General features: G+C 29.6%; 2 protein-coding genes across 17 annotated transcripts in view; one reads left to right on the top strand and one right to left on the bottom strand.

Moving 5' to 3' along the window:
* Nucleotides 1-15,176, bottom strand: part of LOC145937360 (uncharacterized) — a 96,284-nt gene that overhangs the window by 32,643 nt on the left and 48,465 nt on the right. The window contains exons 2-3 of the mRNA XM_083040373.1: nucleotides 13,816-14,002; nucleotides 13,686-13,727 (exon numbers count right to left, since the gene is read on the bottom strand). Coding sequence (XP_082896499.1) covers nucleotides 13,686-13,727; nucleotides 13,816-14,002 — 229 coding nt within the window. The remainder of the gene's footprint in view (nucleotides 1-13,685; nucleotides 13,728-13,815; nucleotides 14,003-15,176) is intronic.
* LOC145937353 (uncharacterized) overlaps nucleotides 1-15,176 on the top strand; it is a 74,320-nt gene that overhangs the window by 24,377 nt on the left and 34,767 nt on the right. For 7 of the 16 annotated variants that reach the window (XM_083040356.1, XM_083040349.1, XM_083040350.1 and 4 more), the window contains exons 3-7: nucleotides 8,684-8,872; nucleotides 9,174-9,341; nucleotides 9,714-9,855; nucleotides 10,115-10,147; nucleotides 11,480-11,494. In XM_083040356.1, the coding sequence (XP_082896482.1) occupies nucleotides 9,293-9,341; nucleotides 9,714-9,855; nucleotides 10,115-10,147; nucleotides 11,480-11,494 (239 nt within the window). In that variant the 5' untranslated portion in view covers nucleotides 8,684-8,872; nucleotides 9,174-9,292. The other 9 variants (XM_083040358.1, XM_083040355.1, XM_083040357.1 and 6 more) reach the window with 5 other exon arrangements.

The following is a 15,176-nucleotide window of genomic DNA, read 5'->3' as shown; positions in this document are numbered from 1 at the left end:
TAACATTTAGATACCTGGTATACAATGCTTTGCTTGTCAGGAAGTAACTATTTGTTCATCGTGATTGATGAAATCAATCTCAAATTGACGTGATACAGGGAAGTTGAAGCAGGTGCTTCGAAAATATCGAAGAAAAAGCCGTAACTCTTGTCACTGATAAATTAAAGTGCTGCCAGGGGAGGAGTCAAGATATTTGCATTCGGCTTACAAGTTAACAGCTTCGAACCCTCCTTCGCAGCAATGGCGTAAAAATTTTCAATTTGTTAGATCTTATAAAATGCGTAATGTAATATAGGCGTTTCATCTCAAGCGGGATTTATTCACGTCAGTTGATTTATACTGAGCACACACCGAGGAAAACGAATCACCGAAAGTACGTAGCGAGAATATCTGAGAAAACATGGACGGTTATTAAAAAAGCCGTGCGAATAGATATTAATTGCCCTGATGTCCATTTAATCGTCTTCTTTTTTTGTTGGCATTATTTTTCAAGTTAACGCGCTTTAAAGCTCATTTATTTTCGCAGAAGAATCTTAGTGTCTCGAAAAATTATAACAGCATCGTAACACACATTGCAATACAATTTCTTCATAGCTCATGAAAAAAGTACATATTTTCTTGTCAGTGATGCTACTGAATAAATAAGAAAAAGATTGTTCAGAATATTAATTTTATCTTAATTTTATTTCATTTACTTTACTTTAAACTTTTATAAATTATACACATGAGCTTTATATTTTTTTATAAACATGAATTATGTTCCCGTTCAAAGCTTTTCCAGTATATGTGCAAAATTTTACGCGATTTCAAAAATATCAATCTCAAAAGACTTAGTATCGTGCACGGAATGAGTAATCACTGTCGATCGTAACTGCCACAGGCACAAGCAACGGAGCAAGACATCGTATTTATAAACGGCTTTATGACAAGCCGCTTGGAGGCAAATATGAGCGATGGAATCCGAAGAGAGTACATATTCAGAGCAAGAGTCTTATAAAATAGAATAGCGTAGGCGTAGGCCGATATTTTATTTTACAATTCCTCAGATTTCGAATACCGATATCGCATTTATAAGGCAATTGTACAACCGATTTATATTTTCTTTTTATTCTCTTTGATTTCAATATAAAATAAAAAATTAAAAAATATCAAAAAAAAATTTACTCATATAATAAGATAATAAGATAATATCTACATGATATAGTCAATAATATCTACATGATAATGTCAATAATATAAATCAATTTCAATAATGTTTCTAACATCAACAACTGAGAAAAAAGGATTTTTAGCAAATAAATATAACTTTATAAGCCACGCGCGAAAGAGAGAGAGCCAATTTTTCTCGGAACTTGAAAATTTGATTACTAATAGAATTCATATGAATTGAATTGCAAATGTTAGTGCATAGTCAAAATATTATTATATAGGAGAATATAATATTCGTGATGTAATTTTCTAGAATATAAGATAAAAATTTGATAGACTGATTTTAAATAAATTACGCTATAGATATTTCTCCGTGTTACATGCACACGCGATAGTTTGAAGATTTACGTATTTTTCGAAAGAAAATGCCAATCTGTGCCAATCGGTGCCAATCCGTTATCATTCAAAGATCATAAAATACGAAAGTAAAATTATAGATATTATGTTCGTAATGTAATCTGCGTGATAATCCGCAATAATATTGCGGCACGAAGATAAAGGAAATTCAGAGAGGGTTTAGCACCCTCGTATATTTAAACATGGAGCAGGAAGAGTCTTAAGATAAATTGCGAGACGGCATTCAATTCAATCACGATGAATACGTTATAAAACGGATGTACTTTAGATATTGTGCCTCTTCGCAATAATGAAGAGTGCGTATATTAAGACACTGAGAATTTAAAGTATCTGAGTTACATCTCACAGATTGAGATATATCAGACAGTTTAAAACAAACAAACGATTATGAATAGATAATAATATTTGTGGAAAGATCCTAAAAAAACTCTTTGCAAACAAACATTTAATCTTACAATGTTTGGATAAGTTTGGATAAGCTTTACGGAATTCTGAATCGCAAAACATTATTAAATCTACACACCTATTAACGTCAGAGAATTATCGTTAATTACGTTTTACTATAATTCTCGTATCTCGATTAAATCTCATTTAACCGATAATAAAGTCATTCATTGCTTTCACTGCTTGAAAGAATTTAAAAAAAGTTTTCTTTCTTTTTATAAAGATAAATTAAAAATGTATCTCAAAATAAATTAGAATCAATATCTCAGTTTTATGAGATTATAGTCAACAATTCAATCAATCATTGAGTTCTCGTGCAAGAACAGATTTTAATCCAATTATAATATAAACTAAAAAATCTTAAAAAAGTATAATTTTAGTGTGTTTAAATGTTCAAATCAAAATAACATATTTTTATTTCTTAATAAAAGATAAGAAACTTAAAAATAATCAGCGCAATATAAATGATTTTCATGTAAAAATTAATATTATTTAATTTAATTTAATATTAACAAAAATTTTATATACATATATATGTTCTCCTATGAATATTTTCAAATACCGTATATTAAATTAAATTTATAGAACAGCGTGTTGCTTTTCCTCAACTCGTTACTTTATAATGTGATTCTAATAAAAAAAGTCTTACATATTTCGTCATTATCTGCACGTATATGGAAATGAATAAAATGTCTCGCTACCATGTATGCAATTTGAACCAACGTCACGTTGCGTACACCATGAAAAATACGTGAAAAGTTGTAACTTAACGACTTTTGCATGCAGAAACATCGTTAGCAGTTGCCTGAAGTTTTTGAAAATTACATACGTTCTACAGATTTTGTCGTCGTAGTTAGACGATCGTCATATTCCTCAGAAAGTTGTGTCATTACTAGGGAATAAATTGTAAAATACAAATTGCGAAATACAACATTTCGTTCGGTGGCATTGTAGAAATTATTGCGCATTGGATATTACATCGCGATACACTCTGCGATCGATATAGAAATTATTATGCTCGCTATTCTCGGTAGAACAACACTTTTGCCGTTGGTTTGTTTGATGGCTTACCTATAAATATGTTCCATGAAATGATTGTTTCCAACAGTGACGTTAATGAATTCGGTTTATTTTATGAATGATTGTTTAAGTTATTTTTAGAGAGTATTTTTAACAAACCGCGGTACGTTTAATAAATAGTTAAAGACGTAATATTGAAAGAAGAGTTAAATTATGGAGAAGAGCTATTTTGGAAATAGGAAACTTTTTTCATCCAGTTTTCACAAATTGCGCGGAAATGATTAATAATATAATTTTTTAAAAATATATAATACTAATTCAAGATATATCAAATAAAATTCTTATGTTGTCAAAGAAGTTATATGCTATAGCATAACATAGTTTTAATTAAATACAGACGTAAATTACGACTGTAATATGGAAACATGTTTACCACAAGTACTACTGTATTGTCACTTTGTGTGATTGTCAAAGTACATAATTTAATTAAACCGCACAAAGACCACACATACGTATATGTATGGTATAAAATAACTGCTACAATAATTAGAAACACAATTTGCATTGAAATGTATGTAAACTTGTGACAAATAAATGACAAATCTAACCAAATATCTAAACATTAATATAATATTATATTATAATGACTCTTTTTTGTAAACTAAAAATGCAACTTTTATAATTTTGTAAAGTGTTAATTGAATACTACAATGATAGCTACAATGATAATATAATGAAAGATTTAAATTAAAACTTTTAAATTTTCAAGCATAGCCACCATTTATTGCAATTTTTTATTTCTATTTCGGTAATTAAAATAAATTTCAAGTTAAAATTCTGGGGAAAAAATCCACATAAAACAATGAGATTTTTCTTTTACAAAAATGTGAGACATTAATCAGATTTAGAGAATTAAAAATAAAGGCTTTGTGAAAATTGTACTTTGTAGCTGTTCCTTGTTAACTATTCTGTATAAGTGGCAAGAAACTTAATTTATGAAATCTTTTGAATTTTAATTATTTCGAAAATTGTTGGTGCTTTAATATCTTGATTAAAGAGAGATTAATTTGATATTAAACAATCATTCAAATCGTTATATTCTCAATGCAAAAAAGGAGTTTAAAAAAAAATATATTAATATCAAACAACACCAAAACTGAATTAAAGAAAAGTGGACGACTATAGACGGCTGGATGCTAACTATAATTAAAAAGCAACGGAATTTAGAAAGAGAGAGAGAGAGAGAGGAGAAGCGAAGCAGAGAACATATACTTTCACCAATATAGATCGATAGACTTCAGTCTAACAAAGCTACAATGCTGTTTGTATAACAACTCTCCCCAAAAACGGCAAAAATTGTTTCACGTTTATGTATTTTAATAAATCGGAATGTCGATAACGCGTCACAATAACGATTTATTATTATTTTTTATATTTCAGCAGTGTCCAATTAATACACGAAAAATTACGAATCGTACAGTTTGTTATACTGAAATATACATATGTATGTCGACTTTTGCACAAGGTTGTCATTCCTATTTTTTGAATTAATAGGAATTAATTCGAAAATTACTATGTGCGCTTTAATATATTGTTTACAGGAAAGGGAAGATACACTAAAATTTCACAGTAACGTAGACGTTTATTTTTCTTTCGCCATGCTGAAGCAAGCAACAGTCACTCATCTATTTATAACGCCACCGCGCTAACCACCATCCGCCGAGTCTATTATCGCGTATAAATATGGAGCACATAAAAGAATGCCGATATGATGCACGGAACGCTTGAAAAGATTGTAAGGAAAAAATAGGGCTGGAAATCATTGATCCATCCTGTCGGCGTAAATGCAAAATCGCATGCACACACGAGCGGAAATTACGTAATCTTTTATGGCAGCAAAATTTTCTTGATTAATTAGCTTTGCGTTGATTGCCTTTCCCTCTTTCTCTCTCTCTCTCTCTCTATATATACATATACATATACATATAAATATTATATGTATAAATATATGTATATGCATAATCGCATTTACTCTCGTTATAATTTACATATTACTTTTCATCCCTTTGAAGCTTCGTTATCACTTGAGTTTTAACGCGACAGAGAACGTAGACAATCACCCAACTTTTATTATTCGCAATTTTAATACCTTTAAACCTTGAACAGTTGAACGTTTGACAGAGGACGTAGCTTTTATTTAATTTTCACAATTACGTCCGTCGCTGCGCGGAATTACGATGAAGCACGATTGAGCTTTATGTGTGTCTCTTCTTAAGATACTTCAGAATTGACATAAATTTGAATGTTGAATATAGAAAGATTTAAAAACGGAATAACACAGTTTTTTACTATTACGAGGTCAGTGTATGCATAATCCAGATAATTACAGATGCAGATTTATGCAACGTTATGTTATGCAACGCGCAAAACGCTCGTCATCCGCCAAAGTAGAGGGAGAAAAGTCGTCGAACTTGTCGCGTGTCTCGCGAGCTTTCTTGAAATAGCGAGACGGCCACAAGATGAATGGCCGCAATGCGATCGCTTTTAAGAGATTGCAAAGTGCGTATCACCAACAAGATCGTTTCGCGCGATCACAAAAAATATTTCCTTGCTTAATAATCCTCCGTCAACAAATTGATCACTTGTATATTAATGGAGTATTCTAACATCACCGTGATGCTGCATAATCTAGTCGACTTGCAAAAGAAAAATAAATTCTCTCAGATAGAAATAATGTCTGATCATCTATACGTATATAAATGTGGCTTGAAAAGCGATAAAACTCTTCAATATTTTATAAAAATTCTGACATGGAGAAAAACTATTCGTATTTTTTCCGTTTTTTATATATTTATATTTAATAAACAGAAAATTCAAATATATGTTTTATTACTTTTTAAAAAATTTTATTCTTTATATGTAAAATATAAATAATAATTTCTCTCTCTCTCTCTCTCTTCTCATGGCAATATTCCAATATCTCTACTAAAATAAGACATGCGATATAATATCGAAAAATATTTCATTTTATCACCTCAAAAAGCTTTATTAAACTCTTGAAAAATTTATGAGAACTTTGATTATAAGTAATATCGTCATCACCATCATCATTATTATTCGATCGCAAATCGTGAGTAGCTACTTTACCGTAATGCAGAGTGCAATCGCAATTTGCATGTAAGCAAATGTGTACGACGTAAATATAACTTCAAGTGACTTATATATCATCAGTATATAAGATTTACAATCGCGTGATGCGGACGCCAGCTTGTTTCACATACGTTAATATATGAATCATTTAAGAAAAATCAAGTGGCATTGGACAGGCCATTATTTCCCGAAACGCGTCAGTTTTCGGTAATATATGAACGACAAATGATCCGAATGACGGATGGATTGTCGAGAATATGCCCTTTATATTATATATTGAGAGGTCTCTATGAATATCCTGACAAATCTTTCAAATTTGTTCTGTTACATACAATTTTTAACTAAAAATATATTTAATTCTGTCTTGCTTTAAAAATACTTTTAATTTAAATATATTTAGTTGCTTTGTTTCATTGAAATTATTAAATTGCAGCGACATTTATTCAATTACATTGTAATATTTTATGAATAAAAAAGTAAATATTGACGGATTAAATATTCAAATAAATATTAAAATCTATTTGGAATAATATTAATTATTATTAATACTGTTAAATATGTTTATGTTTATGTCAGAATATTTCTTTTGTTTTTTTTTATAAACGTTTACTCTGATTTATTATAACAAGAAATACTTTGATCATCTATGTACACACATTTTCTCTTTTTTATGATTGTAAAACAAAGATTTGCAACGCACACATTCAGTGCTCCAGTTTTTTTCATTATTATTCTAGTTGTATGTATAAAAAGATATCTACGTTTTAGTCACATCTCACGTAAATCATACTCAAGCAATTACGTGCATTACACTTCTGTCGGCACTAAAATAGAATTCATAGAATTGATATTTCGAAACCTGATTTCTGAAAACTTGAACTATTTCGTTCTGTAAATAAGATTGAACTTATAAAATTCTATTTTTTAGGAATATTGGTACCGTATTTGACGGATTAAATATTCGTGTTGCTTGACAGATAATAATGATACGACCACAAAGAATAACGATTTTTTGTTCTACAGAGTATAAAGCTTTGCTCTATCAAGCACCGCAAAATGCTCGCATGCTCGTAAAAGACTTAAAAGGAAAAGCCGAACTATTCTTCTAAGCCCGATAAAAATATTTTTCACGGCACGTAAGTCATTGAATTCAAGGCGTGTTCGTGGATCGATGGATCTTGATATTGAAAAATTAAAAAATTGCAAAGTAAAGATAATTGAAGCGTAAAAATAAAGAATATATATATATATATATAATATGTTATAATATATAAGTAATTATAAAACGTTATTGTAAAACATCATAAAACAATATTCATATAATATTATAAATTCAAAATGTATATATAGGATATCGAAAAATTTTCAAATTTATCTTTACTTTATCATATAATACGTATACATAATGCGAAAAAAATCACTTTATAATGCAAACGCTGCAATTTCTAAATTTGTAAATTACAATCCAACTGCAGCTGTTATATCTATCGCAATTATCTATTGATTCTCATTATCGCTGTTATTTCAGGTGGTTTTCAGCTTAAATTCATGATTAAATTCATGTTCATCATCGCTATCATAAACTCATTGATGCATCGCGTTTCTCTAGAATTTCTCGTCTTGAGAAGAAAAACATAGACTCTCTCTCTCCTCGATTTTACGCCGCTGTGAGCTGTAGCAGAACACGCTCGCAGAGGAAACCGCCCTATAAAGCCGACTCAATGTAAACCGCAAGCCCCATTTGTTGCTCGCAAGCTCGCGGCTGCCGAGAGCCGGACCGGCGGGGCTTTGTCTGTTGTATTTTCGTTGGCACGGTACCGGTACCGCAGCGGTGCACCGCGGCCACGCAATCCGGAAAGGTCAGCCAGCGCCATTACGTACCCACGATTCGTATAAGACGCGAATTGCTTGGATATGCCGGGTCTTTTATCGGGCGCGATACTTTAATCGGTCACGCGAGCTTTTTCGGGACGCGAGATGTGCTATTCTGTTTCGAGAGTAAATCGACGTCGCGACGACTCTGTGAGTGTTGTGTGCGCGAAATACAAATAACACTTTAAATAAAATCTTCTCGATTACAAATAGAGCGTAATTTGCACATTACTTTTTCCGCGGATAAGATACGTTTATGAATGTTTAAAAAATATATGTGCAAATTAAATAATATTTCAATAACAATTTTTCAAAACAAAACGCAGCAAATTAGATTTTTATAGATATCTAAAATATATTATATTCATGGGACGGAAGATGCATTTTATTTGATACGGGTTATAATTTTTTAAAATATTTGAAACAAATTATTTATAATAATTTTAAGCAAGAATTCAGAATTTCATCCTTCTTCGATCATTGTACTCATGTCATTATCTATGCTACAAATGCGTTGCGATATAAAAAATTTTGCGATAAAAAATTGCGATATATGTATAAAACATAAATATATTTATATCGAAATATAAATATATTCGCAAATTACCAATTTGTTTTTGTATTATTATAGCTGGCATCTAGGATGAGCTCGTAAACGGATCATCATCGGAAAATAACATCAGATACAAATAAAATGCACGGCTGAATAATGAACCGTGAAACGGTGATCTCGCGCTATCATTGTTATGATATAGTCCGAGGGGTAGAATGCAGTATGGCAAAGGAGGATAGAAGATACGGAACGCTCGAAAAGATACAGGTAATAAAAGATCTTTATAAACGCGCGTTGCCTTACAGAGACTCTCTATATCAAAATTGATCCATCCCCTTTAAAGATATATTTTTTGCAAAGTTTTGCATCGATTATGTGCAAAATATAAGCAAAGCAATCGCACATATTGAAAATTGAAGAATTAATAGCTTTTATCGTACAATTTAAAATTCTACGGAACTTGAATTGAATTTTAATTGAATTTAATACTTTTGTGTGAAATTAGAGTTTTTAAAAAAATTCTCTTGTAGAATATGAATTAGAATTTAGCTGTGAATTGTGTGTACAGATTACTGGCATTTCGCTTTGGCATCGCAAAAACGCACGGGTACAATAAGAAGCAGAAGTGGAGACGGACACGTGTGCGGAAGGATACGCGGTCCATATCCGGCCCGCCATCCTGGCGGCATGGTCCTTTGGGCCACAATACTATTCCTCCAAGGAGCTGGATTCGTAGGTAAACGAAAAGTCACACGATTACGCATAATTAATAGATTAAATAATTAATAGAAAATAAAGAAATTTTTCACGAGAAGCTCGATGTATTATATACGCGCGCGATAATCGATGTAATAAATCTTGTATAAGTAGATATGAAATTTAATTCTTTGTTTGATTTTAAAAGAGCTTTTTAATGCAAAATTTTTATTTTAAGCTTAATTACTAAATTATTTGAAATTAAATGTTAAAAATTTACTAGGGAAAAATGAAATTGTTCTTAAGAAAGAATCCTGCTCGAACAAAAGAGGATAATAATATCTGTTTTAAAACTCGACGTCTCTAAAAGTGGATATATTTGTGAAATAACGGATATATTCCGTGTTCACAGGCTCGGTGACAGGCATTCCCGGCGTCCCGGAAAACATAACGGTGATGTTCCTGAATCCGACATCCGTGCGCGTCTCTTGGAGCACCAGCCAGGTTGAGCAGGTCGAAAAATACGACGTCACATACAAGCCAACCGACGCCAGGTGCGTTCTAACGATTTCAATATTGCGAATCGCGCGCAAAAAGATTCGGATTTTCATCTCGCGATGCACAATATTCGAAAAAAGTACCAATTTCGCATTCTGTCTGATATCGGTATATCTTCTGAGAGAAATGAAAGTTTCAAATGAAAAATTTCAAAATGAATTTTCAATGAAATTTTTATAATGCTGAATTGTTGTATTAATTATTTGTCGTCGTAATGTTCAGTTTAACTGTATAGCAAGTTGTCGTTCTTTGTAGGTCACATACAAAAACGGATATGATACAAGAAAGGTATGATTTGTCAGATGATATTAATGTTTAACGCAAGAAAGAGTTTTGTTTAACGCAAGAAAGAGTTTTGTTTATTCATAAATTGAAAAGATAATCTTGAAATTAAATTATTGGATGTTTATTCCATTTTACGCGCACGTGCGTGCGATAATTGAGAGATTAAAAAATAATATAAATTATTCTGTTTTTCTCGGTCCCCTTTGATCTACACACATCTCTTTCTTTCATTTTTTTCACACATTACATGACATATAATTGAGACACTGACATAGTTACATGTTCACGAATTGCGACAAAATGCCGCAATGCAGACATTTAGGCTTATCGAATCTGGAATATATATACATAAAAACTTTTAACAATTATATATATATATATAATGTGGTCTGTGTTAGATATACCAACCCTTATTATTGGAAAAGGATTGAAAGGATAGCGAACAGGGTCGAGTTGTGCGTGATGCACGTGTGCCTGTGATCTCATGTATGTCGCGTTTATTGCAAAAGCGTATTATACGTCATTGGTATTTCCTTTGGTTTAAATATAACTGCATATATTCCTTATCATTCAAAAAAGCTAAAATATGGAAGTGACATTTATTATATAAAATAAATCATCGAGTTCCATACGTAAATAGACACGTGTGGGGTGTTCATAACATCGTATAATTATTATTATGTAAATATCAAAACACGTAATATTTTTAATTTTTTTTAACCATCATTCATATTTAGGTATATCTTTTATCTGTTTTTAAATTTTCTTAATTTAAAGATTTAGATGATAACTATTAATTAAAGATATTATTTATTTTAAATACAGGTGGAATATTTGACTTAACAATTCGTTATCCAATTTTATAATAGAAAAAAAACTGCACAGAATTAGCACTAAAGTTCAATATTAAAGAAATACGTTAGAGAGTGAGTAAAGATATATAATTACGTTACAAAAAAGTGTATTTAAATAGATAAATTATATAAAATATAAATTATGACAAAATAATGAAAGTAAAGCGATATTTATACGCCTCCATTAAAGTATTTGATTTGAGTAACAGCATATGCGATATTTGAGCAGAACGGAAAAAATAGCTACACAACACTGAATAAATTCTACCCCACAATTCATTTTGCTTTCTTTTCGCATCGATAGATGCATTGCAACATCTGGATAAATCACATCGTGATGATAGATTTGGACCAGTTACGGGTTTATAGAAAAGAATGGGCGAAATAGTTAATTTATCAATCGGCAGTACCGAATAACATCCATATTAATTGAAAGAGGACTCAATATTAATTGAGATTTTTACCTCTTTTTGCGGCGCAGGAATTATGACCACAGGTATATCATACTTTTTCTTCAAACGACATGTTTCTTATGCTTATAATCCGTTAATGTTCGCCAAAGACGTCATTTTTTTACGATATATATGTGTAAAGTATAGCTATTTAATAATATGCTACTTAATATTAAGACATTTTTAATACAAAATATTATATTTTGTATGATATTTTAATTAGATTAAAAAAATAATTTATTTTCATATTTTTTACTCATCAATTTTCAATCTATAAAGCGAGTTTCATATTTTGTTCATATTTTGTAGTAATATCAATTTGAAAGATTGCTATATAAAATTTTTCACATTTATTCATCGGATAAATTATCATTAAAATATGTCCAATTTATCATAAAATGTGCATTTATTTAATGATTCAAATTTACTGTAATCATGAATTGAGTTTCTCGAATTTCACAAAATAGCATGTTATTTAAGACAGATATTAAACCGATTGGAACTAAAAACGAATAAAACGAATTAAACGAATTATTGTAATGAAATTTTCATCATGTGTAATATATCACAGAAGAAATTTTTCTAAAATAATATAAGTATTATATAATGAAAATTTTAATTAATAATGCAATATTGCATAATTTTATTTTAAGTGCTAATTTCGAGCTATTAACTATCAAATTAAAATAATACACATAGTGTAATAAATAATGGCAAATAATATTATTAAATGCGCATTTGTATAAAGAATTAAAAATAAAAATCAATAATATTATGATATTTATCGTTGTATTAAAAATATTTTTAAATTAAGCGAAGCGCTTATAATATGAATATTTTCACGAGTTATTAGTTATAAAAGTTATAAAGTTATTTTCTTTACATTAAATCGGAATAATGAAGAAATCGCTTTTTGTGATAAGATTTGTTGGATCTCTTTAAGTAAAAAATATGATATAATAAAAAATTAGTACAATACAAGTAAACTTAATAAGTAGCAAGCATGTATCGTGAACATATCGTTGTTTATATTAATTATATTGTTAATTTTCAAATTATTCTGTTTCTGTTATTTCTTGAAGTTACAAAATTATTAATTTGTCATGAATCATGTTCGTAGTGTCTCTTTTTAAAAAAGGCACATTAAATCGATTCTCGCAAGTATTGTTGTCTCTATTCCGCGATGCTGTTTCGATTCGCGTTATGTATTATATTCGTAGTATCAAAAAGCTGTCATCGCGAGGATTAGCAGTTTGACAGTTTGTTCAAAATAAAATTAAATAAAATAATAATATGTTTTAAATAATATGTTATAATACTTTAAACTCGATTAATTTTTGACAGTTATCAGCTGATTTCTGTCAAAAAATATTAATCGAATTTAAAGTATTATAACATATTATTTACATAACTTATTACTATTTTAATATTTTAAACATATTATTATTTTAAAATTTAATTAACAAATTAACGCTTTATTAATATTTTTTACAGAAATCAGCTGATTAAAATATTAAATTGCTAATTAAATATTAAAATAATAATATGTTGTAAATAATATATTATAATGCCTTATCCGCGATTAATATTTTTTGACAGAAATCAGCTGATAACTATCAAAAATATTAATCGAGTTTAAAGTATTCTAACATATTATTTAAAACATATTATTTTATTTAATTTTATTTTGAACAAACTGTCACACTACTAACCCTCGCGATGACAGCCTCTCGATGCTATGAATATAACGCACAATGCGAATCGAGACAGTCAATAAGCATCGCGGAAAAGATGCAACAATACTTGCGAAAATTGACTTAATATACCTTTTTTAAAAAGGGATGTTATAATACTTTCAATTCGATTAATATTTTTGACAACTATCACAGCTGATTTCTGTCAAAAAATATTAATCGCGGATAAGATATTATAACATATTATTTAAATTTTAAATTATATTAGTATTTTAATATTTTATATTAATATTTTCAACATATTATTTTTAAATTTAATTAGCAAATAACGCTTTATTATCAACTAATTTCTATCAAAAAATATTAATAAAACGTTAATTTGCTAATTAAATTTTAAAATAATAATATGTGTGTGAAGCTGACACATAATTTCGTGGAAACTCATAAATAATTAAGAGTTTCCACGAAATGAGACGTCAGCTTCATACACCTCCATTATCACTATAGAAATGTTAAAATAAAATAAACAATTCTCACTCACCGATACGTACAATAGCGGAGTTGTAGTACACAGCACATTGATCTGAAAACAAAATATTCAAGTTATTTATATACATGTGTGTGCATGTATATATGTATAATATTTTTTTTTTAATTTTTATTTTGCATACCTCATAGTTGCTCCACTGTCGCCCGATGCCTCCCCGGGCCTCCTCCTCCTCTCTTGGTCCATGGTAGCACTCACGACACTCGCGAAAACGCGAATAATTACGATCGCCCGATATACTTTACACGGCACTCCCGACACGCGAAACTTTACACGGCACTCCCGACGCGACGCGTGAATCGCACTGCTACCTGTAACAAATAAAGTACATACATATTAGAATAATCTTATTATTTCGCATTATAACATACACGATATAAATATGTAAGCTACAATTAACGATAAATATATCCACGGATCGCAACACATTCGCGCGCGCGAAAACAGATTAAGTTGGGTTATGTAGGCAAGAGATTTTGCATCGAATTTTTCGCGAAATATGCGTTTCGAACAATTACGCCTACATATTAACATTGAAATTATGATATGCGATTGATAAATATTACAATACAAAGGTTAGAAATCGTTCCTAACGATTATGCTTACTAATTAATCACAGCGGGACGCAGCTCCAACTGCCTGATACTCGCGGCGTTTCGGTAATGGCTATTCGCTACAAACATCGGCAACTTCATTCTAATAGCGCGCGCGCGATACTATATACATGACTTCTTCTTTGATTGTTAACATACATGACTTAATATTAATAATTAATTAAAACTCGGAGGAGATTCGTTCGAAAAAATATAGCTTTAGAAAGAATATTATCATACATATTATCAACATACTATTTTAATTTTTATAACATATTATTTTAAAATTTAATTAGCAAATTTTCGCTTTATTTTTTGACAGAAATCAGCTGATTAAAGCGTTAAGTTGCTAATTAATTTTTAAAATAATATGTTATAACAATTATAATATGTTTTAAATAATATGTTATAATATTTTTGACAGTTATCAGCTAATTTCTGTCAAAAAATTTTAATCAAGAATAAGATATTATAACATATTATTTACAACATATTACTATTTTAATTTTTACCATATTATTATTTCAAAATTTAATTAGTAAATTAATGCTTTAATCAGCTAATTTCTGGGAAAAAATATTAATCGAGTTTAAAGAAACTTTATATATATTTTTTAATATCATTCTAATCGTATATTGAAAAGATAATCGAGCGAATTTAAATAAAACGTATAATAGAACTCGTGCAAATCATAACGTATATTCAACTCGTGCAAATTATAACTGAAAAATGGCAAAATTCTGACAAGCCCAGAATATTGGAACGCGAAATATCGAATAAACCGCGCGAAAAATATTTACAGTAAATATTTTTTTTTTATATAAAAGAAAAGCCGAATTTTCTAGTAAAATAAATAGTAAAAATTTCAGCGTAGAATGTTGTTTTTATTACA

The sequence above is a fragment of the Prenolepis imparis genome, unplaced genomic scaffold, assembly GCF_030444845.1.
Source record: "Prenolepis imparis isolate NDT839.2.m4 unplaced genomic scaffold, iyPreImpa1.0 SCAF_6, whole genome shotgun sequence".
Taxonomy (NCBI): domain Eukaryota; kingdom Metazoa; phylum Arthropoda; class Insecta; order Hymenoptera; family Formicidae; genus Prenolepis; species Prenolepis imparis.
Note: the sequence above shows the minus strand (reverse complement) of the source record. Positions and strands in the feature narration are given on the sequence as shown.